Source organism: Crinia signifera, chromosome 8 (genome assembly GCF_055691185.1).
Source record: "Crinia signifera chromosome 8, ASM5569118v1, whole genome shotgun sequence".
In the NCBI taxonomy this organism is placed as follows: domain Eukaryota; kingdom Metazoa; phylum Chordata; class Amphibia; order Anura; family Myobatrachidae; genus Crinia; species Crinia signifera.
Genome location: NC_139224.1, coordinates 1,857,889 through 1,879,876, shown reverse-complemented (window position 1 = coordinate 1,879,876; position 21,988 = coordinate 1,857,889). Strand labels below are relative to the sequence as shown.

The 21,988-nt window shown below is 50.8% G+C and overlaps 1 protein-coding gene across 1 annotated transcript in view; it reads right to left on the bottom strand.

Moving 5' to 3' along the window:
• Positions 1 to 21,988, bottom strand: part of USP19 (ubiquitin specific peptidase 19) — a 60,808-nt gene that overhangs the window by 4,370 nt on the left and 34,450 nt on the right. Inside the window, exons 13-26 of the mRNA XM_083155561.1 lie at positions 21,780 to 21,804; positions 18,795 to 18,953; positions 18,401 to 18,511; positions 12,263 to 12,373; positions 12,080 to 12,181; positions 11,359 to 11,499; positions 10,236 to 10,354; positions 9,579 to 9,716; positions 8,965 to 9,323; positions 7,978 to 8,085; positions 4,496 to 4,712; positions 2,817 to 2,969; positions 1,996 to 2,159; positions 1,509 to 1,684 (exon numbers count right to left, since the gene is read on the bottom strand). Of these exons, the coding sequence (XP_083011687.1) occupies positions 1,509 to 1,684; positions 1,996 to 2,159; positions 2,817 to 2,969; positions 4,496 to 4,712; positions 7,978 to 8,085; positions 8,965 to 9,323; positions 9,579 to 9,716; positions 10,236 to 10,354; positions 11,359 to 11,499; positions 12,080 to 12,181; positions 12,263 to 12,373; positions 18,401 to 18,511; positions 18,795 to 18,953; positions 21,780 to 21,804 (2,083 nt within the window). The remainder of the gene's footprint in view (positions 1 to 1,508; positions 1,685 to 1,995; positions 2,160 to 2,816; positions 2,970 to 4,495; positions 4,713 to 7,977; positions 8,086 to 8,964; positions 9,324 to 9,578; positions 9,717 to 10,235; positions 10,355 to 11,358; positions 11,500 to 12,079; positions 12,182 to 12,262; positions 12,374 to 18,400; positions 18,512 to 18,794; positions 18,954 to 21,779; positions 21,805 to 21,988) is intronic.

Below are 21,988 nucleotides of genomic sequence, written 5' to 3'. Positions count from 1 at the left end.
AACATCCCATCTTGCATAGAATTCCCATCTTGGTAAACAATCCCGTGAGATAAAAGTTCGGGAGGGGGCAGGTTGGGTTGCGGAGCGCTTGGATTTTATGATCAGGAAATAGATTTGTTTGTAAAATCCACTAATAATTATTGAAAAAACCATGAGAGGTGCTGTAAGGGGGAACCCTGATCATCTGCAGCTGGGGGTACAAGTGCATCCCACCCACGCTCGGACCTTAAATAACAGGTACGCTGGCAGCAAAACTGTGCAAAGGATTGTTGTGCAGCAATGACAACATAAGGGGGCGGAGCTAGAACCCTCTAACCGAAGGGCCGCTAAATTATTACTATGTAACTAAAAGTGCAAACGTTCTATGTGCAACCTTACTTTAGTAATAGATTATACAACACAAAGGGTGACACTCACAGCTCTGAACACCCTGTGAGCACTGAATATCCCAGTAGTAATTTCTTTTTACGGAATGTCTACAGAATCTGCCGTTCCTAAAGGGGTGTGGTATAATATGCACTTGCCACCTATTTTATTCTCCCTCTATGGGGGTCGTGGACCCCCACGAGGGAGCAGTCGGGATTCCGACGTCGGAGTACTGACTGTCGGAATCCCAACTGTCGGGGAGCCGTCCGGCACCCACCTAAAGGTCACCAAACACCAGAATGCTGTGCACACGAACCGCACAATTTGAGGGGTTGTGAGAGGGATCGTGTGCATGATGTGCGGTCGGCCCCCAGATCAGACATGCTGCACGTCTGATCCATCGGTTTCCACTGTGCGCATAAGAGGATTGTATGTAAAGTACATGCGATTGCACTTACAACCTGCATACGACCAGCTCCTACACAGGTTGTTCTGCTGTTTAAGGCCCTAAATTCAGGACAATTCAACTGTTGGATGTAAAAAAAAAGCCTGAACAATCTGCTCCGTTATCTCCAACTTGCAAACAATATGTTCTCCAGTGATACCTTCAGAGCAGCTACAGGAAACCCCTAAATATCAGCACCGGACATTGACACATGACCCTAACCTGCACCTACAGCATAAGGGTCAGACTGCCTGAGAACAAAGATCTGTCTTCCAGAACCCTGGCTTATACCAACTGCAGCACTTACGCACCCTCCAATGCGGACTCATTCCCTTGCGCACAAATGGATATAGTCCTAATAGATGGAACGGAAACACATCAGAAGCACTTTTACTGCTCTGGCCTCTGTGCATGTGCGCCCCACTTATGTTATAAAATACAGACGCTGCACCCCTGGAAAACTGTTTAAATAGGAGCAGTCCAGAGGTTTTACACCGAAAAGTGGCGAATGCTGGTGCACGATTAATAAACGGATGGACACAAGTGTATAGACTTAGAGGTTTCTGAAGCCAGTGTTGCAAACATTTATCAGAGCACACAGCGGGCACCACTGCCTCTTAGTGTAAGGCTACGTTTGGCATGCCCAGGACGACCATTAGCCAACTGCACCTGTCCCTTTATGATCCCAGCTTCTTACCTGGCTAGCAGCCCCATCAGCAGATCCAGTTTCCGATCGGTGATCGCCCGGGTGCCCTCGCATAGGTCTCTCCACAGGAGAGTTCCGCCGCCGATAAAACAGGACATACGCGTATCTCGTCACCACTTGGCTTTCATCTACTGTGGTCACAGTGCTGTCATCAAACAGTCTCCAGCCTAAATAAAAGCAGCACATTAAAAGAGTATAGATGGCGGCAAATGTTTACCTCAAGCTGCAGCACTTTGGGCTCTGACTGAACTTAATGGCACAAAATGGCTGACTGTGGCAGCCAGCCAATCCGCTGTAAGTGGAAGATCAGCAGCCGAAACCAACCTCTCCCAGACGACAGCCTTCATCTAGCTGGGGAGGAGACAAGTGCGCCACTATGTTAGCCATAGGCTTAACTATGGGGTAACACACAAAGTGTAAACCTAGGATAGCAGGTTTGTACCAGTCACACCACAGCACAGAAAGGGTTTCCACCTACCCACGTCATTTCGCTGGCTGTTTTTATCGTTAGGAAGCCTGGCATACGCCGTATAGTGACCGCCTATCATGCCACCATAGTGGTTGATGACTGCGTACAGGTCATAGATCGGCCTCTGGTGATCCTCCTTCTGTCCGATGCAGAATGTGGTCAGATCCAGCCCCCTGGAAAGTCATTTGCACAAAGGTTAGTATAGAACCTTACAGTAACTCTGCAGCATAAACCGGCTATTGCAGAGCTTCCCAAACTTACCCTAGAACATCAAAATATTTTCATGGCACCTGTAGGCCAAATTGTCCTATGATTATTTGTGTGTGGGCTATTCAACTAGATTGTTCCAAAAAAAAAAAAATTCCTGAACACACAGGTTCAGTAAAACGTGTGTTTTGGGGCGCTGAAGTCCCCTCTTACCACTCGAAAACCGTGTTGCTTTCATGGAATTACTCACAATCATTGAAGCGCATAATTGCATAAAGCCCGGTGTTTGGCACAGGAAACCCTATCTTGCCAACAGACACCAGAAACCACGATGTTTCCACATTTACACAGTGTAGTGGAATACACACCCCGTGCTTTATACGAAGGTCACGGACTACTTGAATGATAAGAGAATCAATAGGTTTATTTCAGGATCCTATCAGATGACTATTGATTTATGTTCTATTAAAATCAGCCAAGTACATTGCAGAGTACAAAAACTGTAAATACCGAACAAGATTAATTCTTATCCAATCATCTCATAGTGAGCAGTGTTTGGTAATAATCAGACAGGCTACACTCACGGACAGAGGAACTGGTGCAGGGTTAGACTGCTCCGTTACCTTACTGGGAAGTCCACCAGGTCATTAATCTTATCTCTCCAGATAAAGGTCCGGAAGGAGAAGCGCTTCAGCTGGATGATCAGGATGTTCGGAAGCCTCCAGAGCATCAGCTGTTTTGATGCCTCTCTGTGTTGGTTGCATTTGGGGCAGTACCTGGGAAAGAAGAAAGATAAGTCCGGTAAATAGTCATTTAATAGCAGGGATAGACTGGGACTGAATAACGCCTATTGCTCAATTTATATTGGGAAAAGGTGCAAAATAGGAGGGAATCCACTACAAGTAACTAGGGGGTAGATTTATTAAGCTCGGTGAAGTGATAAACGGTCTGGTTTTTATCACCGGCCAATCAGCTCCTACCTGTGCAGTTACAGGCTTGGTTTGAAAAATGACAGGTAGGAGCTGATTGGCCGGTGATAAAAACCAGAAACTTTATCACTTCACCGAGCTTAATAAAATCTGCCCCATAGTCCCATGCCCCATAGTCCCATGCCCCATTAAACATCAGCAATTTTTAAAAAGCAAAAAGGTAGCGGTGTCATTGAGTCAACGACTGTAGGTAGTCATGGATGCAAGCACTAGGTCAACAATGGCTAGGTTGACAGTCAAAAGGTCGACATGGGGTTTTCACCTTTTTTGTCCCAAATGTTGACATGGGCACCCTATCAGATCACACTATTCTGTTCTCCCTCCACGCCCTAGTGCAGGGGCAGCCAACTCCAGTCCTCGAGAGCTACCAACAGTGCATGTTTTCCAGGTCTCCTCACAGAATCACAAGTGAGGTAATTATCTCCATCTGTGGAACTGTAATAATGTGTCAGTCAGTAATGAGTGCACCTGTGCACCTGCGAGGTGATATGGAAAACGTGACCTGTTGATCGCTCTCGAGGACTGGAGTTGGCTACCACTGCCCTAGTGGATGGTAGGGCATGAAATAATGCCTGTCGGCACATGTCGGCTCCCCAAAAAAGGGAAGAACCCATGTCGACCTTTTGACTGTCAACCAAGCAATTTTCGACCAAATGCATCCATGTTGACCTTAGGCATGTCAGCCTATTTCAGGTCTCAATCTAAGCCATGTCGACCTTCAGTGGTCTACCATGTCGACAAACCGCTGATGGCGCGAGAGCATACGTTTATATAGAGGTCTCTTTCCAGGCCTCCATCATATGGATATAACCCAATGGTTATTTCTCAGGCATTGGCTTCCATTCAGGAGACCGCAGGACAATTACTCCGGAACCTTCTATCTCACAGACTGGAACATGTCCGCACTCCGGCTTCAGCTAGCTCAATTCAAATACACTCAAGCTTTCCTACAATGGCTAACAAAGGGGAACATAGGGGAACTGTATATAAATGTGATCATTGTGACAAAAGAAAAAAGTTCTTATATATCTGATCAGGGGGCAAAAAGTCGAAGGGAACCTTAAGGTGGGTCCACATTGGTAAAATACACCACACTCAGCTACTTCCTGATTACCGACATAGTGACTCTGTCATCCAAAACGCAGCAAAGAAAAGGATTGCAATACTAAATGCTGGATAACACCATGTATTATAATATAGCTGTGCGCAGAACAATGTCCGCCTGCTCTGGCCACACAGATTGGCCTCCTGGGCTGTCAGCGCTGATGGAGCAGAGGGCATTTCCTGCACAGTGGGGTCTACACCGCTCTCACCAAGCTTCTTCGGGGGCCAGGACCTCAGGCTTGGTAAAGAGGTTGAGGCACTGCTCCAGGGTGAAGAGGCCGACTCTGGCTGCTTCGCTCGCGGACCCCAGATCCTCGTCGCACTCCAGCTCTTTGGACTCGACCAGTACAAACTCCTTCAACCGCTCATTGTTCTTCCAGACCAGAGCAAGCGAGCAGTCATCTGTGAGGTCCAGCACGGAATCACCTGCGCAATGCAAGAAAGGGATTGGTACAGATCTCCCTCAACTTACCACCCACTGTAGAACGCCACCTCACCAACACTGTGGATAAAGGAATTGTAATGTAATGTCTCACTGGTCATCAGCAGTTTTATGATGTACGTTTCCGACATTACAGTGCGAGGCCGGACAGGCACCGGGGCGGGAGGGCGAGGCCGGACAGGCACCGGGGCGGGAGGGCGAGGCCGGACAGACACCGGGGCAGGAGGGCGAAACTGGACAGACACCCGAGCGGGAGAGGCCAGACAGGCACCGGGGCGGGAGGGGAGGGCGAGGCCAGACAGGCACCGGGGCGGGAGGGGAGGGCGAGGCCAGACAGGCACCGGGGCGGGAGGGGAGGGCGAGGCCAGACAGGCACCGGGGCGGGAGGGGAGGGCGAGGCCAGACAGGCACCGGGGCGGGAGGGGAGGGCGAGGCCAGACAGGCACCGGGGCGGGAGGGGAGGGCGAGGCCAGACAGGCACCGGGGCGGGAGGGGAGGGCGAGGCCAGACAGGCACCGGGGCGGGAGGGGAGGGCGAGGCCAGACAGGCACCGGGGCGGGAGGGGAGGGCGAGGCCAGACAGGCACCGGGGCGGGAGGGGAGGGCGAGGCCAGACAGGCACCGGGGCGGGAGGGGAGGGCGAGGCCAGACAGGCACCGGGGCGGGAGGGGAGGGCGAGGCCAGACAGGCACCGGGGCGGGAGGGGAGGGCGAGGCCAGACAGGCACCGGGGCGGGAGGGGAGGGCGAGGCCAGACAGGCACCGGGCCGGAAGGGCGAGGCCAGACAGGCACCGGGCCGGAAGGGCGAGGCCAGACAGGCACCGGGCCGGAAGGGCGAGGCCAGACAGGCACCGGGCCGGAAGGGCGAGGCCAGACAGGCACCGGGCCGGAAGGGCGAGGCCAGACAGGCACCGGGCCGGAAGGGCGAGGCCAGACAGGCACCGGGCCGGAAGGGCGAGGCCAGACAGGCACCGGGCCGGAAGGGCGAGGCCAGACAGGCACCGGGCCGGAAGGGCGAGGCCGGACAGGCACCGGGCCGGAAGGGCGAGGCCAGACAGGCACCGGGCCGGAAGGGCGAGGCCAGACAGGCACCGGGCCGGAAGGGCGAGGCCAGACAGGCACCGGGCCGGAAGGGCGAGGCCAGACAGGCACCGGGCCGGAAGGGCGAGGCCAGACAGGCACCGGGCCGGAAGGGCGAGGCCAGACAGGCACCGGGCCGGAAGGGGAGGGCGAGGCCAGACAGGCACCGGGGCGGGAGGGGAGGGCGAGGCCAGACAGGCACCGGGGCGGGAGGGGAGGGCGAGGCCAGACAGGCACCGGGGCGGGAGGGGAGGGCGAGGCCAGACAGGCACCGGGGCGGGAGGGGAGGGCGAGGCCAGACAGGCACCGGGGCGGGAGGGCGAACAGACACCAGGGTGGGAGGGGAGGGCGAGGCCGGACAGACCCCAGGGTGGGAGGGGAGGGCAAGGCCGGACAGACCCCAGGGTGGGAGGGGAGGGCAAGGCCGGACAGACCCCAGGGTGGGAGGGGAGGGCAAGGCCGGACAGACACCAGGGTGGGAGGGCCAGGCCGGACAGACACCAGGGTGGGAGGGCCAGGCCGGACAGACACCAGGGTGGGAGGGCAAGGCCGGACAGACCCCAGGGTGGGAGGGCAAGGCCGGACAGACACCGGGGTGGGAGGGCCAGGCCGGACAGACACCGGGGTGGGAGGGCCAGGCCAGACAGACACCGGGGTGGGAGGGCCAGGCCAGCCAGACACCGGGGTGGGAGGGCCAGGCCAGCCAGACACCGGGGTGGGAGGGCCAGGCCAGCCAGACACCGGGGTGGGAGGGCCAGGCCAGCCAGACACCGGGGTGGGAGGGCCAGGCCAGCCAGACACCGGGGTGGGAGGGCCAGGCCAGCCAGACACCGGGTGGGAGGGCCAGGCCGGACAGACACCGGGGTGGGAGGGCCAGGCCGGACAGACACCGGGGTGGGAGGGCCAGGCCAGACAGACACCGGGTGGGAGGGCCAGGCCAGACAGACACCGGGTGGGAGGGCCAGGCCAGACAGACACCGGGTGGGAGGGCCAGGCCAGACAGACACCGGGTGGGAGGGCCAGGCCGGACAGACACCGGGTGGGAGGGCCAGGCCGGACAGACACCGGGCGGGAGGGTGAGGCCGGACAGACACCGGGCGGGAGGGCGAGGCCGGACAGACACCAGGGTGGGAGGGGAGGGCGAGGCCGGACTAAAGATTTTCTGTCCGATCTATATGGTGGGAACAAAAACCTGGAAATGTATGGGAGCATATAATAATCAAAAATTTCCACCCAAATGCAGGAAAACAGAAAAAAATATCTGCCTTGATAAATTTGTTACATCAGAACGATTAAATAATTTGTCTGATTGATCACTGTCTGTTCTCAAGTGTTTGGGAACAATGTTTTGATTGTCATTTGCTCCAATACATTTCCAGGTTTTTGTTCCCACCACATAGATCAGACAGAAAATCTGTACGTGTGTACGCACCTAGACACAGGGGTCATTACCATTTAATGTTCGGGAAAACACACCTAATAACGAGTAACAGCCTGAATGCTTAAGAGATAAAATCACAGAATGACAGAGGTTCCTATAACTACCACCAAACTCGCAGGTCTGTGTCCATTCTATGCTAGTAGTGTGTGTGTGTGTGTGTGTGTGTGTGTGTGTGTGTGTCCATTCTATGCTAGTAGTGTGTGTTTGTCCATTCTATGCTAGTAGTGTGTGTGTGTGTGTCCATTCTATGCTAGTAGTGTGTGTGTGTGTGTCCGTCCATTCTATGCTAGTAGTGTGTGTGTCCATTCTATGCTAGTAGTGTGTGTGTGTGTGTCCATTCTATGCTAGTAGTGTGTGTGTGTGTGTGTCCATTCTATGCTAGTAGTGTGTGTGTCCATTCTATGCTAGTAGAGTGTGTGTGTGTGTGTGTCCATTCTATGCTAGTAGTGTGTGTGTGTGTGTCCATTCTATGCTAGTAGTGTGTGTGTGTGTGTGTCCATTCTATGCTAGTAGTGTGTGTGTGTGTGTGTGTGTCCATTCTATGCTAGTAAGGTCAATATCCCCTTGTCTGCTTTCCACGGGACCACGGCATGGGAAGCCGTGGGTGGAGTTCCTATCATAATATAACTAGAGGAGTCTGTGTCAGACCGCTATAGGAAAGCAAACAGTGCTCCGTTTCCTGCTGTATTTCACCACACGTGTCCCCAGATCGTGGATAACAGAACCAACCTTTATCATCCAGCTTCACCTCTCTCCCAGAGGAGTCGATGTGATTGATGTAGAACAGGGCCGCGTGGGGATTGGAGGACTCAGACTGCTGGTAACCGGGAACAGCCGCTGAACAGGAGGGAACAGCTGAATCAGTCTCAAAACTTTCACGGAAGGACACAAGATTATACCCTCAGCCAGGGTCACTGGCATAATATTGCTTTAGTGGGAACAGATATCAGTGTGCAGCGCAGTGTGGTAGCAAAGGCTATGCAATACCTGCACTGAATACAAGGTGCATGTTCATACCACGGGGTTATTGGCATCTCTCATTTCTGCTGTGGGGGGCACTGTGCACCTTACATTACCGAATTCCGTGGGGAGGACTCAATAAAGATCAAGGACCCTGGGTGAGGTGAGGTAAATGGCTGAGTCGTCCCTGGCTATTACCAGTGCCTCATGCATTATATATGACCAAAGGATACAATTGGGCATTATACATTTTTTTTAAATAAATTCTGGCGTATGCGCTTGTATGACTGCTGCCCTCTTTCACATGTCGCTCTACCCCCACCAGTAATCACCACTGGACAGATAGCCCCATTTGCTGAAATATCTGTGCTGCTGTGGGACACTCAGATCAGCAGTATGACCACATGCTAAAGGCTTCAGCGACTTTGACCACAGAGGGACGTGGGGACATCTCCCAGATCAACCTCTTGGAGCCAGCAGAAAAGTCACCCGGCACCTTGACCACCACTGGCACCAACAACCGGATCTGGGTAAGGACGTTCCAGTTTATTTTTTAGTAGTAAAACATATATCCCTCATTCTGAGTGCCTATGGTGCACACACCTGACTTTTTGGCACACTAGATTTTATTGGTCCAATATGGAGCCCACGGGTGTTTAACCAGGGCAGTAACAGAATAGTACACACTGAGGCACAGCACTCATAGTACAATTACCTACTATATCGCTCCAGAAGACAAAGCCATGTAATACGCACCTTCAGGCCTTACTGTTTTTTCATACGTCGTTTCCTTCTCTCCTCCTGAGCTAAACTCCCTTAATGTATCAGTGGATGGTTCGGAGAAGGCAGAGTCTGTGCTGACCAGCGAGTGCCTGTCCGTGCTGGTCTTTCCCTGTGTGCTGGCATCTCCCGCTTCCATCTGTAGCGAGTGACATGGAGAAGATCCCGGAGGCAGCGGAGCCGTATGAGACTCTCGGTCATCCCCAGAGGCTTCTCCTATAAGCGTGCAGCTGGCCTGGGCCGAGGACTCTGGCTTCTCTGTGCTTAGTGACTGAGGCTGGTCAGGGGACATCCTCCCGGGGAGGAATGGAGGCTGGAAAACATTTACTGAGTACCTGGAGGGAGAGACAAAGGCGCTGGTACTTTATAAACCACTAAACACTGGTGGCTACGGGCAGCCTGTTAATCTATACGTGTCAGATAGAAGTGGCTATTTGTATACACAGGAATGGATTACATAATGCTAGCTGTTGGGACATGCATTAAGGAACGTAAGAAACCATTAAAAGGTAGAACACTCCTTTCACGTTACATGTAGGCCGATATGTGCACCAAACGCTGCAGATCATATGGTAAGATGCGGCACTAACCTTGCATAGCCTTCGAGTAGCTGCGCCAGGCGGGAGTAAGTCAGACGGGACTCGGGGACACTAATTAAGAAGGGGTACCCAATGTTCTCAGGCCGGCAGGCCACTTTGTGTTCTGGCCAGTGGGTCTTCTGGCAGATCCTGGAGGGAGAAAAAGCAGAAGTTACAGACGAGGAATAAAACCGGATCATCAACTGTCCAGATAATGTGAAATATCGGCCGATGGGCAGGTTCCACTGACACCCTGCATGTCACTCAGCATTTCATAGGTCTCATCATGGCTAGTAACATAGCTTCCTAGTGGTCACATGACCCTGTGCGCAATCCATTTACACGGTGGTTACGGCAGGATAGTCAACATTATGTTCGGCTTTGCACAATACTAATTAATAATTGTGCCAATTAACAACATTAATTGCTGAAAAATGCCTTAGCCTGACTATTCCAAAGGATAAGGCAAATTGGATCCCCGTCCCCCTTATTGGTATCAGTAGACAGGGCACATTGGAGGCAGCCAGAATGCAGGCTTAACCAAATAGTAATTGGCGGAGGGCGGCATACTAGACCCCACCAGTGACATCACCTCTCCTCATGTACCGGGGACTTGGTTCCCCTGGAGCCTGTCTGCTAAGTGTGGCTGACGGGACATCGGAGACTTACTGGTTGCAATATCCAACACGATAGCACCTGGTGCATCTCTTCAGCTTCTCCTCTTCCGACAGCTGCTTCTTCTGACACGCGGAGCATTTAGTAATTGGGATGCTCGGTACCTGGGGCCGCTGGATGGAGAAGATGAAGACGCAGATTAGCTGCTATAAGGGGGCTACAATAATAATTATAACCCACTAGATAAACAACGCCTGGAATTCCATCCCTGCTAAACGCAATAAGAACGTTACAGAAAATCATATTCTAAACTATAGGGGAGATGTCCCAAGTGGGGAAGGTTATGTGCAAGGTGATAACGCTCCAGCCAATCAGCTCCCAACAGTCAATGGACACATTGGAGCTGATTGGCTGGAGCATTGTCACCTTGCACATAATGATCCTTAAGGGGATAGATACCAATTCTCCAGGCGTCATAATTTACCCCTCAGTAACCCATCTAACGGGAGATACGAAGAGATGCATGGAAATCGCTTTGTTCTAGGTAATATACTAACAAGCGAGCCATTGTCTGGCTTCCATGGTTCTCATCCCCCACACATCTCTATATAAACGTTGTTCGGGTGTGACAATCGCTTGACAACACAGCAGTCACATATATGTGGTCTACACGCCTGATTATCTGCAGGGCGTGTAGTGGAAGGAAACCAGCCATTGTATTTTCACCCCCGGCTCTGAAGATTTAGAGACCGGGTTACATTTTAAATTTCTAGAATAAATGAGAATTGCAGAACCCTAATATTCTACACAAGGTATTAATTTCCCGTTCCGTGCTATAAGTGCGCGCCACAAACAGAGTTCTGCAGGGTTTCTAGCATACTAAATGGATTTACTCATTTACATTGCCATGGTAACGTATTTGCTGGGGTGCTATGGAAACTGGATTTCCTGCATGTGGCCAACGTTGCCTAAGGTTCTACAAAATTGGGGGCGGCGGGCAAAGCCGATGTCCAGCTGCAATCCCCGTCAGTAACGCATTCAGCTGCAGCAGAAATCCTATCACAATGCATTGGGGCATTGGCTGAAAAGTAGGTCTAGTGAGGTCCAGCCTATCCCAGAGGTCCATGTAACCTTAATCTAGAACCCACAAGGTACATCAAATGCGAAGGACGATTACCTGCACAACCTGTAGAACCACAACACGTTCCTTAGCCAGTTCCGGGGACAAAACCTCGAAGCAGAAGAGCTGGTCAGCGGAGGAGATGGAATCCACGGAGCACGACGGAGTGAACATGCGGTGGAAGCGATTTTTCACCACCTGAGGGAAGACGGGAGACACATGCAGGGTAACTCCGGTAAATCAACGAGCTGGGGACACACAGAACGGAGGACTTGGCTATCAGCCCACACACTGTCATGTAAGTGGACAGGACCTAACCCAAAATGAATCAGCCAAGTACAACAGGCATGGTCAAACTATGGCCCTCCAGCTGTTTTCATACTACAAGTCCCATCATGCCTTGCTACAATTTTGCTATTAGGGAATGCTAAAACTATGACTAGGCATGCTGGGATGTGTAGTTTTACAACAGCTGGAGGGCCACAGTTTGGCCACGCCTGCTTAACCAAACATGAGTAAAAGGTATACAACAGCCAATGATACTAACTCATCATCTAAATAAAACCATTAACTCAGGGGCCGACGGAATTTGGATCATTCAGAACGTTCCCACTTCCCAACCTGTCACACAATTCGCTTTGACTTGCAAAAAGAAAAATAATAACAGGATGCAAGAAGAAAATATATTGCAAACGTGGATCAATCAGGCAGTTTTCATCATACAGGTGAAGTGTATGTGGCTGTAATGATGATATATTATAGTTACACACACACATACCTCCGCTAGCTTCAGATTTTCCGTCTTCACGCGGACGCTCTGAGAGATGGACTCCAGGACATCTGCAGCATTGGAGTTCTCCTTACTGATGCTGACCAGGAACTAGAAAGGAGAGGTGGTGATGTTCCTGTGCGCAGCCCCAGTATAATCACTACACTGAATGGGTCCTAGAACAAGCCTCACCTTTAGGGGTTTCTTGTGTGGCTCTTTCGCAAAGTAGTACACAGTGAGGACCTTCTGTTTCTGTGGTAGGGGAACCGGCAGGTACAGGAAGGGATCAAACGTGATGGACACCTACAGCACACAGATTAGAATAAGGAGAGCTGAAACACTGACAAATACAGTATTATATCCAGTATATCACATAGGAACTATTCTACTAGCTCTTAGTTAAGGTATGCTTAGTTAGACCCATTACAGTATGTTGCTCTACTTGTATTATTATTCACGTTTGGGTTAAGGAGGGTGCGGGGTGCGGTGTGGTGCCCCTGGATTGGTGTGGCGGTGCGGTGCCCCTGGATTGGTGTGGCTGTGCGGTGCGGTGCCCCTGGATTGGTGTGGCTGTGCGGTGCAGTGTGGCTGTGCGGTGTGGGGTGCAGTGTGGCTGTGCGGGGTGCGGTGCCCCTGGATTGGTGTGGGGTGCGGGTGTGGTGCCCCTGGATTGGTGTGGCTGGGTGGTCCTGAGGTGGCGGATTATTACATTCTACTAACACTCATAATTTCACTACCACTATTCCTTTAACACTTTGCAGTCCAATTATTTAATTATTTTTGCAATTAAAACAGTCTGGTTTAATTGTTTAAATTAATTGTAATTTTTTATTTTAAATGGTCTACATGGAATGTTGAACAATGTTGATGTTCTTATTGTAAAGTGTCTCACCATTGGATCTGCTACTAGCGCTAGGGCTGCTGAGCCTGACTAGACTGACCTGAAATGGTTAATATTGTAATTCCCTCCATCACTTTTGTATCACTTTCTGCACAAACCTTCATCTTCTGAACACTACTTGTTACCGCTTTACTTTTTGTCACGAGAGGCTGCGCAGGGTTTTCTTACATATGTTGATTTTTGGGGTGCAGCACCATGAACCTAGATATAGCAATAGGGACCCCAAATAGTTATAGAGGCTATTGGCTTGGGGGCTTCCCAAATAATTGCAAATATATGTAAATCAATTTCTCTTTGGGATTTCAGTATCACTTGTATGTGGATGATACTCAAATCTACCTATCCACCCCAGAGCGGTCATAACTGGCATTGGCCCGTGTCTGAATGTCTCTCTGCCAACTCAAACTCTGATTTACTTCTATTCCCACCAGCCAAGAACAGTTACCACCCTGCCTAGGGGTCACCCGTCACTCTAAACGGTCCTTTGTTCCCCACATAAATAACAATGTACATAACATAACAATGTATAACTAGACAGACTAAGGGCCTGATTCACACCGGCACATCTGCTCGCATGCGTACTGCACCCACTGTTCATAAAGAAAGGTCGGCCTGGACTGACTTTTCTAGTGTACAATTTCTAACAAATTTGGGGCGGGCGCCGACATCATGTGACTTCAGCCACCCGACCCAAGCAGGCAGCGGCACATACGGCATTTATTTGGGCATTCCCCTGCTTCCACATCACGCTCGCCCACTAGAATGTGAACACCCCAAATATCAGCCGGGGTAGCGAATTTGGCCCGCACCGAGGGGTCTGAACTGCCCCACTAAGGATGGGATAACTTCACTTATCGAAATAAAGATGAAGCAATAATAACCCTGAATTCCAGTCTCTATTTGCAGTTATAGAAAGCGTATTCCAGCTTAGTCTGCGCTACAGTATCCGGACAAGGGACCGCGTATTACCAGCTTAGTCTGCGCTACAGTATCCGGACATGGGACCGCGTATTTCCAGCTTAGTCTGCGCTACCGTATCCGGACATGGGACCGCGTATTACCAGCTTAGTCTGCGCTACAGTATCCGGACAAGGGACCGCGTATTCCAGCTTAGTCTGCGCTACCGTATCCGGACATGGGACCGCGTATTACCAGCTTAGTCTGCGCTACCGTATCCGGACAAGGGACCGCGTATTCCAGCTTAGTCTGCGCTACAGTATCCGGACATGGGACCGCGTATTTCCAGCTAAGTCTGCGCTACAGTATCCGGACATGGGACCGCGTATTTCCAGCTTAGTCTGCGCTACCGTATCCGGACATGGGACCGCGTATTTCCAGCTTAGTCTGCGCTACCGTATCCGGACATGGGACCGCGTATTACCAGCTTAGTCTGCGCTACAGTATCCGGTCAAGGGACCGCGTATTTCCAGCTTAGTCTGCGCTACAGTATCCGGACATGGGACCGCGTATTACCAGCTTAGTCTGCGCTACAGTATCCGGACATGGGACCGCGTATTTCCAGCTTAGTCTGCGCTACAGTATCCGGACAAGGGACCGCGTATTTCCAGCTTAGTCTGCGCTACAGTATGCAGACATGGGACCGCGTATTTCCAGCTTAGTCTGCGCTACCGTATCCGGACATGGGACCGCGTATTTCCAGCTTAGTCTGCGCTACCGTATTCGGACAAGGGACCGCGTATTTCCAGCTTAGTCTGCGCTACCGTATCCGGACAAGGGACCGCGTATTTCCAGCTTAGTCTGCGCTACCGTATCCGGACGAGGGACCGCGTATTTCCAGCTTAGTCTGCGCTACCGTATCCGGACGAGGGACCGCGTATTTCCAGCTTAGTCTGCGCTACCGTATCCGGACGAGGGACCGCGTATTTCCAGCTTAGTCTGCGCTACCGTATCCGGACAAGGGACCGCGTATTTCCAGCTTAGTCTGCGCTACCGTATCCGGACGAGGGACCGCGTATTTCCAGCTTAGTCTGCGCTACCGTATCCGGACATGGGACCGCGTATTTCCAGCTTAGTCTGCGCTACCGTATCCGGACAAGGGACCGCGTATTTCCAGCTTAGTCTGCGCTACCGTATCCGGACGAGGGACCGCGTATTTCCAGCTTAGTCTGCGCTACCGTATCCGGACGAGGGACCGCGTATTTCCAGCTTAGTCTGCGCTACCGTATCCGGACGAGGGACCGCGTATTTCCAGCTTAGTCTGCGCTACAGTATCCGGACATGGGACCGCGTATTTCCAGCTTAGTCTGCGCTACCGTATCCGGACAAGGGACCGCGTATTTCCAGCTTAGTCTGCGCTACAGTATCCGGACAAGGGACCGCATATTTCCAGCTTAGTCTGCGCTACAGTATCCGGACAAGGGACCGCGTATTTCCAGCTTAGTCTGCGCTACAGTATCCGGACAAGGGACCGCGTATTTCCAGCTTAGTCTGCGCTACAGTATCCGGACAAGGGACCGCATATTTCCAGCTTAGTCTGCGCTACAGTATCCGGACAAGGGACCGCGTATTTCCAGCTTAGTCTGCGCTACAGTATCCGGAAAAGGGACCGCGTATTTCCAGCTTAGTCTGCGCTACCGTATCCGGACAAGGGACCGCGTATTTCCAGCTTAGTCTGCGCTACAGTATCCGGACATGGGACCGCGTATTTCCAGCTTAGTCTGCGCTACCGTATCCGGACAAGGGACCGCGTATTTCCAGCTTAGTCTGCGCTACAGTATCCGGACAAGGGACCGCGTATTTCCAGCTTAGTCTGCGCTACAGTATCCGGACATGGGACCACGTATTTCCAGCTTAGTCTGCGCTACCGTATCCGGACAAGGGACCGCGTATTTCCAGCTTAGTCTGCGCTACAGTATCCGGACATGGGACCGCGTATTTCCAGCTTAGTCTGCGCTACAGTATCCGGAAAAGGGACCGCGTATTACCAGCTTAGTCTGCGCTACAGTATTCGGACAAGGGACCGCGTATTTCCAGCTTAGTCTGCGCTACCGTATCCGGACATGGGACCGCGTATTTCCAGCTTAGTCTGCGCTACCGTATCCGGACAAGGGACCGCGTATTTCCAGCTTAGTCTGCGCTACCGTATCCGGACGAGGGACCGCGTATTTCCAGCTTAGTCTGCGCTACCGTATCCGGACGAGGGACCGCGTATTTCCAGCTTAGTCTGCGCTACCGTATCCGGACGAGGGACCGCGTATTTCCAGCTTAGTCTGCGCTACAGTATCCGGACATGGGACCGCGTATTTCCAGCTTAGTCTGCGCTACCGTATCCGGACAAGGGACCGCGTATTTCCAGCTTAGTCTGCGCTACAGTATCCGGACAAGGGACCGCATATTTCCAGCTTAGTCTGCGCTACAGTATCCGGACAAGGGACCGCGTATTTCCAGCTTAGTCTGCGCTACAGTATCCGGACATGGGACCGCGTATTTCCAGCTTAGTCTGCACTACAGTATCCGGACAAGGGACCGCGTATTTCCAGCTTAGTCTGCGCTACAGTATCCGGAAAAGGGACCGCGTATTTCCAGCTTAGTCTGCGCTACCGTATCCGGACAAGGGACCGCGTATTTCCAGCTTAGTCTGCGCTACAGTATCCGGACATGGGACCGCGTATTTCCAGCTTAGTCTGCGCTACCGTATCCGGACAAGGGACCGCGTATTTCCAGCTTAGTCTGCGCTACAGTATCCGGACAAGGGACCGCGTATTTCCAGCTTAGTCTGCGCTACAGTATCCGGACATGGGACCACGTATTTCCAGCTTAGTCTGCGCTACCGTATCCGGACAAGGGACCGCGTATTTCCAGCTTAGTCTGCGCTACAGTATCCGGACATGGGACCGCGTATTTCCAGCTTAGTCTGCGCTACAGTATCCGGAAAAGGGACCGCGTATTTCCAGCTTAGTCTGCGCTACCGTATCCGGACGAGGGACCGCGTATTTCCAGCTTAGTCTGCGCTACAGTATTCGGACAAGGGACCGCGTATTTCCAGCTTAGTCTGCGCTACAGTATTCGGACAAGGGACCGTGTATTTCCAGCTTAGTCTGCGCTACAGTATCCAGACAAGGGACCGCGTATTTCCAGCTTAGTCTGCACTACAGTATCCGGACATGGGACCGCGTATTTCCAGCTTAGTCTGCGCTACCGTATCCGGACAAGGGACCGCGTATTTCCAGCTTAGTCGGCGCTACAGTATCCAGACAAGGGACCGTGTATTTCCAGCTTAGTCTGCGCTACAGTATCCGGACAAGGGACCGTGTATTACCAGCCGGAGATCCTGTCCTGCATACTCAACACAAGCAGAACTATTATCCAGGATTACATGTGGATACAAGGAACGATCAGCCCTATACAAGCAAACACAGGCTCGGCCTTTTCCAGAATAATATTTCAATAGCAGCTGAGATAGGAGACAACGCAATTCCCTGATGTTTATCCTGCGATATAGATCAGCCATTAAGACGTAGCCTTTACCCCCTAGATCAGCAATTCCCAGCCATGTATCCCGGGCTCTGGATGGGTCAGATATGGAACAAGAACACGACGGGTTGCATTGTGTAGAAGATTTAAACCAGATGGGCTTTATTTGTTCATGTATTGTATACAATGGTCATAGACATCCTTACAACCAGGCCTGCTCAGTGGGTCCTGAGGACAGTTTGAGAGGCACTGGTGTAAGAATAGCAGGGGGGGGGGGAGCCTCTGAAGGCTCTTGTTGTGTTTAATGTATGCCGTAATGATTATTACCTATATAGGTTGTGTTTAATGTATGCCGTAATGATTATTACCTATATAGGAAGAGTAGTCACAGGATGATGGAGCTTACAGCACCGATGGCCATGTACCAATACCAGATAGAAACCACCCCCCCCCCCCCCCCCCCAAAAATAATAATACACAAGCATACTCATACTTGGGGGGGGGGGGGGTGTTTAATGATCAGTCCCTACTGCTGTCAAATTTAACCTTCTTGAAAATGGATACACCAGAACAATGAGGGAAAGGGAAGACAATGAAAACACAGGGATAGGTACTTGTTTAGTTTCAGATGCGATATCGCCCGATATATCGATGAGATTTTTTACCTGTTCATAACCCCACTATCCACTACGTAAGGAGTTGACTTTATATAGTGTGGCGAGCGTAGCGAGCCACCGAGCCCGAAGCGCAGCGAGCCCCGCGATTACTGCGCTCGCCACATTATATAAAATCAACTCCATGCATAGTGGATAGTGGGGTAATGAACAGCTAAAAAAAAAAATCGCATCGGATCGCATTGATATATCAGCCAATATCGCATCAGATATATCAGCCGATATCGCATCCGATATATCGGGCACCGTGAAACTAAACAAGTACCCAGAGATATATTCCTGATATAGATAAATGGGCACCTCCCTAATACATCGTCTCACCTTAGCACAGACTGGACAGACCAGCTTGGATTTATACTGGCCTTGGAACAAGTCTACAACAAAGGAATCGTTCCTCATCTTATGCCGGAGCCACGCCTCATCTGCCACCTCCTGTCAGGAGAGAGCACAACGGTTACAGGGCTTTAGGTAATAATGGTGGTAACAGCAAAGACAAAACACGTCCACAGTTCTCTTCCAGCATTCAGAAATGTGCAGCTAAATAAAAGTTTTACACTGTATTGTGATGTTGTTGGCGCAGATAGGTGAAAGTGTAGGAACGATCTGAACGGGACACCCACTGGCATAACAGCAAAATGAAGGAAGCCACATGCAGACAGAGGATTTCCCATAGGCCAGTGTGGAATGTCTCAATGCAAACTGTGTGGTAATGTACCTCATCAGGTCTCCCGTCAGAGTCCACGGTCTCCGTGTACGGCTTGTTCTGAATCCGGTTCAGATCTTCATGGAGTCCATCCAGCAGAAAAGCCATGAACTCCTGGGCATCATGCTGGGCATAACCCGTGAACTGGCTGGCCTTGCTAGCAACTATGGCCTGGAAACAGAACATCCAAGACAAGCATTACATTTACCAACTACTTACTGTAACTAAATATACTATATGTAGGCGTAAGAGTAACCGGCAATTCAGATGCATATAGCGACTACTAGATCCAGAATCATTTAAGTATAACTCCTAGTCACAGAGCATTTTATTAATGACAAAACTCCTGCACACCCCAAACCTACACAGACCTGGCCTGTCAAACTTTTACCCAGACTTTGTGCGTGTTGTAGCCAGGTGGATGGACAGATCGGGGTGTGCACAATGCGAAGTGTTGTAGCCAGGTGGATGGACAGATCGGGGTGTGCACAATGCGAAGTGTTGTAGCCAGGTGGATGGACAGATCGGGGTGTGCACAATGTGCAGAAGAGGAGTAATAGGTTTGAAAGACAACAAAAATCCAGTTCAAGACAAGTACTTGTGTAAGGCCTGCCATGTCCACCAAGGGGTGTTGGTGGTGCTTTAGTGATCATTAATAGGCAAATGCAGCCAGGTCTGATCTTCCGAGAAATCTTTGTCATTTGTTCAGCCTGCAGAGGTGATCTATGGACCTGCAGAGATTGGCTTTCCTGGGGTGGATCTATGCCACAAGTATGGTCAAGGTCTGAAATCCACTCTCTCCTCACTCTAGATCCAAGTACCTGCTCTGATCCGGATATATGCTGGGGACTCTAGTTGTGGTTCCATTTCCCCAATTTATCTGGTGATGGAAAAGCTTTCCCTTATCCACTAGACCAGGGGGAAGCAAAACAAGTCCTCAAGATCTATCAACAGATCAGGATTGTCAGGCAACCTGTGGATTTATAGTAGGAATGAATGCAGCAGGTTTGAAAATGTGACAGTTCGTAATGACTACAGCTGTGCACCAGCTAGGTGGTCTGGGAAATGTGACAGTTAGTAATGACTACAGCTGTGCAGCAGCTAGGTGATCTGGGGAATGTGACAGTTGGTAATGACTACACCTGTGCACTAGCTAGGTGATCTGGGGAATGTGAGTAAGTAATGAATACAGCTGTGCAGCAGCTAGGTGGTCTGGGAAATGTGACAGTTGGTAATGACTGCACCTGTGCACCAGCTAGGTGATCTGGGGAATGTGACAGTTGGTAATGACTACACCTGTGCACTAGCTAGGTGATCTGGGGAATGTGACAGTTAGTAATGACTACAGCTGTGCAGCAGCTAGGTGATCTGGGGAATGTGACAGTTGGTAATGACTACACCTGTGCACCAGCTAGATGATCTGGGGAATGTGACAGTTAGTAATGACTACACCTGTGCACCAGCTAGATGATCTGGGGAATGTGACAGTTGGTAATGACTACACCTGTGCATCAGCTAGATGATCTGGGGAATGTGACAGTTGGTAATGACTACACCTGTGCACCAGCTAGGTGATCTGGGAAACATGAGTTAGTAATGACTACAGCTGTGCACCAGCTAGGTGATCTGGGAAATGTGAGTTAGTAATGACTGCACCTGTGCACCAGCTAGGTGATCTGGGAAATGTGACAGTAATGACTACACCTGTGCAGCAGCTAGGGGGGGTCTGGGAAATGTGGACTGTTGGTAGATCTTGAAGACAGATTTGGCCAGCCCTGCACTAGAACATCTCACTCTTGTCATGCCGTCTGCAGGCCTCTTCCTTGGTCCATAAGACAGACCCATCTATTACTCTTTTCCACACAACTGAATATCTGGTGTATAAAGACACTAAATGTTTAGGATAAGGAGGTGCAGACTCCTTGGACCCATAAGGGCTGCTGGTTGCAGGTCGTCTCATCTCCTAGTAAACCCCTAGAGCAGGTGCCCTCTTCCATGTTATAGTGCAGGGTCACGTTATGCTATTGCAATGGCTTCAGTACTATGAGCAGGGAGACCATGGTAGGGGTAAGAGGTAGAAACCCATTTACCAGAGATCCACATTTCAGGAGAGAACTGGCTTACAGAAGTCTTAACTTACAAACAGACCTAAATACTCCAGACAAGTTTGTAAAGAACGTATCCAATTGGGGAACCATAAAGCTGGACTGGATGGCACCTCTACAAAACAGCAAACTAGCTCTAGGAGATGGTGGTGCAGGAGGAGATCTTTGCTGGTAGCCTCAGACCAGCCCAGGAGGACCCCTAAGCCAAGGTCATGAAAACTCTGGTGGCTTTGACCGGTCATGCAAGAACGTGGGACGAGTAATGAATCCCAAAAATTCTGCAGTGATCTTTAATGCCATTTCTGTCGTACTGGAAAATGCAATTTATCCAGTGAGGTGCACCACGGGGGTTCGGCGTTCCTACTACAGGCCATCCTGTATCTAGAACTGGACGTAACGCAAAACCTCAGTTCCTCACAATGTAAAGTTTCTGCGTCTGGGACTATTTCAGCAGGACTTGGCCCTGGGTTTCCCGGCCTTCTATAGAGTGAGGCTCACAAGGCTTAATGTAGATAGCCTGCAGAGATGGTAGCCTTCTTATCCAAAGGTGGTGTTCCTGGTTTTCCACAACAAAGCCGAGGACGTCTTCCTTACACCAGAATGAGAATTGTTTTTCCTTTTCCATCCTTGGGAAGTGGATGTTCAGTCTTTGAAATGAATGTTGATTATTACACTGTACACTTCTAAGAACTTACTAAGCTATAGACTGGGGGGGGGGGGGGGGTGAATTGACTTAGATTAACATTAGATTAATATATTTTTTTTCCAGGTCACCCGACAGGTGCACTCATTACTGACATTTCTAAAGATCCACAGATGGAGCTATTTCACGTGACTGTGTGAGGAGACCTGCAGAACATGCACTGTGGGGTCCTGAGCCGACTTTGAGAACCTGTGTTCTAGAAGGTGCTAAATGAGGAAGTAGAATCTGATTAGTTGCTATGGGTAACATCCAATATTCAGTAGAACTCCCCATCTTAGTAAATATACCCTGGGTAAGCCTGAGAGCTATTCAGCTGACATAGGCCACTCAGTCCGGACAGTTAGCATTGCCCCAGACCTTCTGGAATGATCTGTGGTCTTCCACCCAGTGGCATCAGA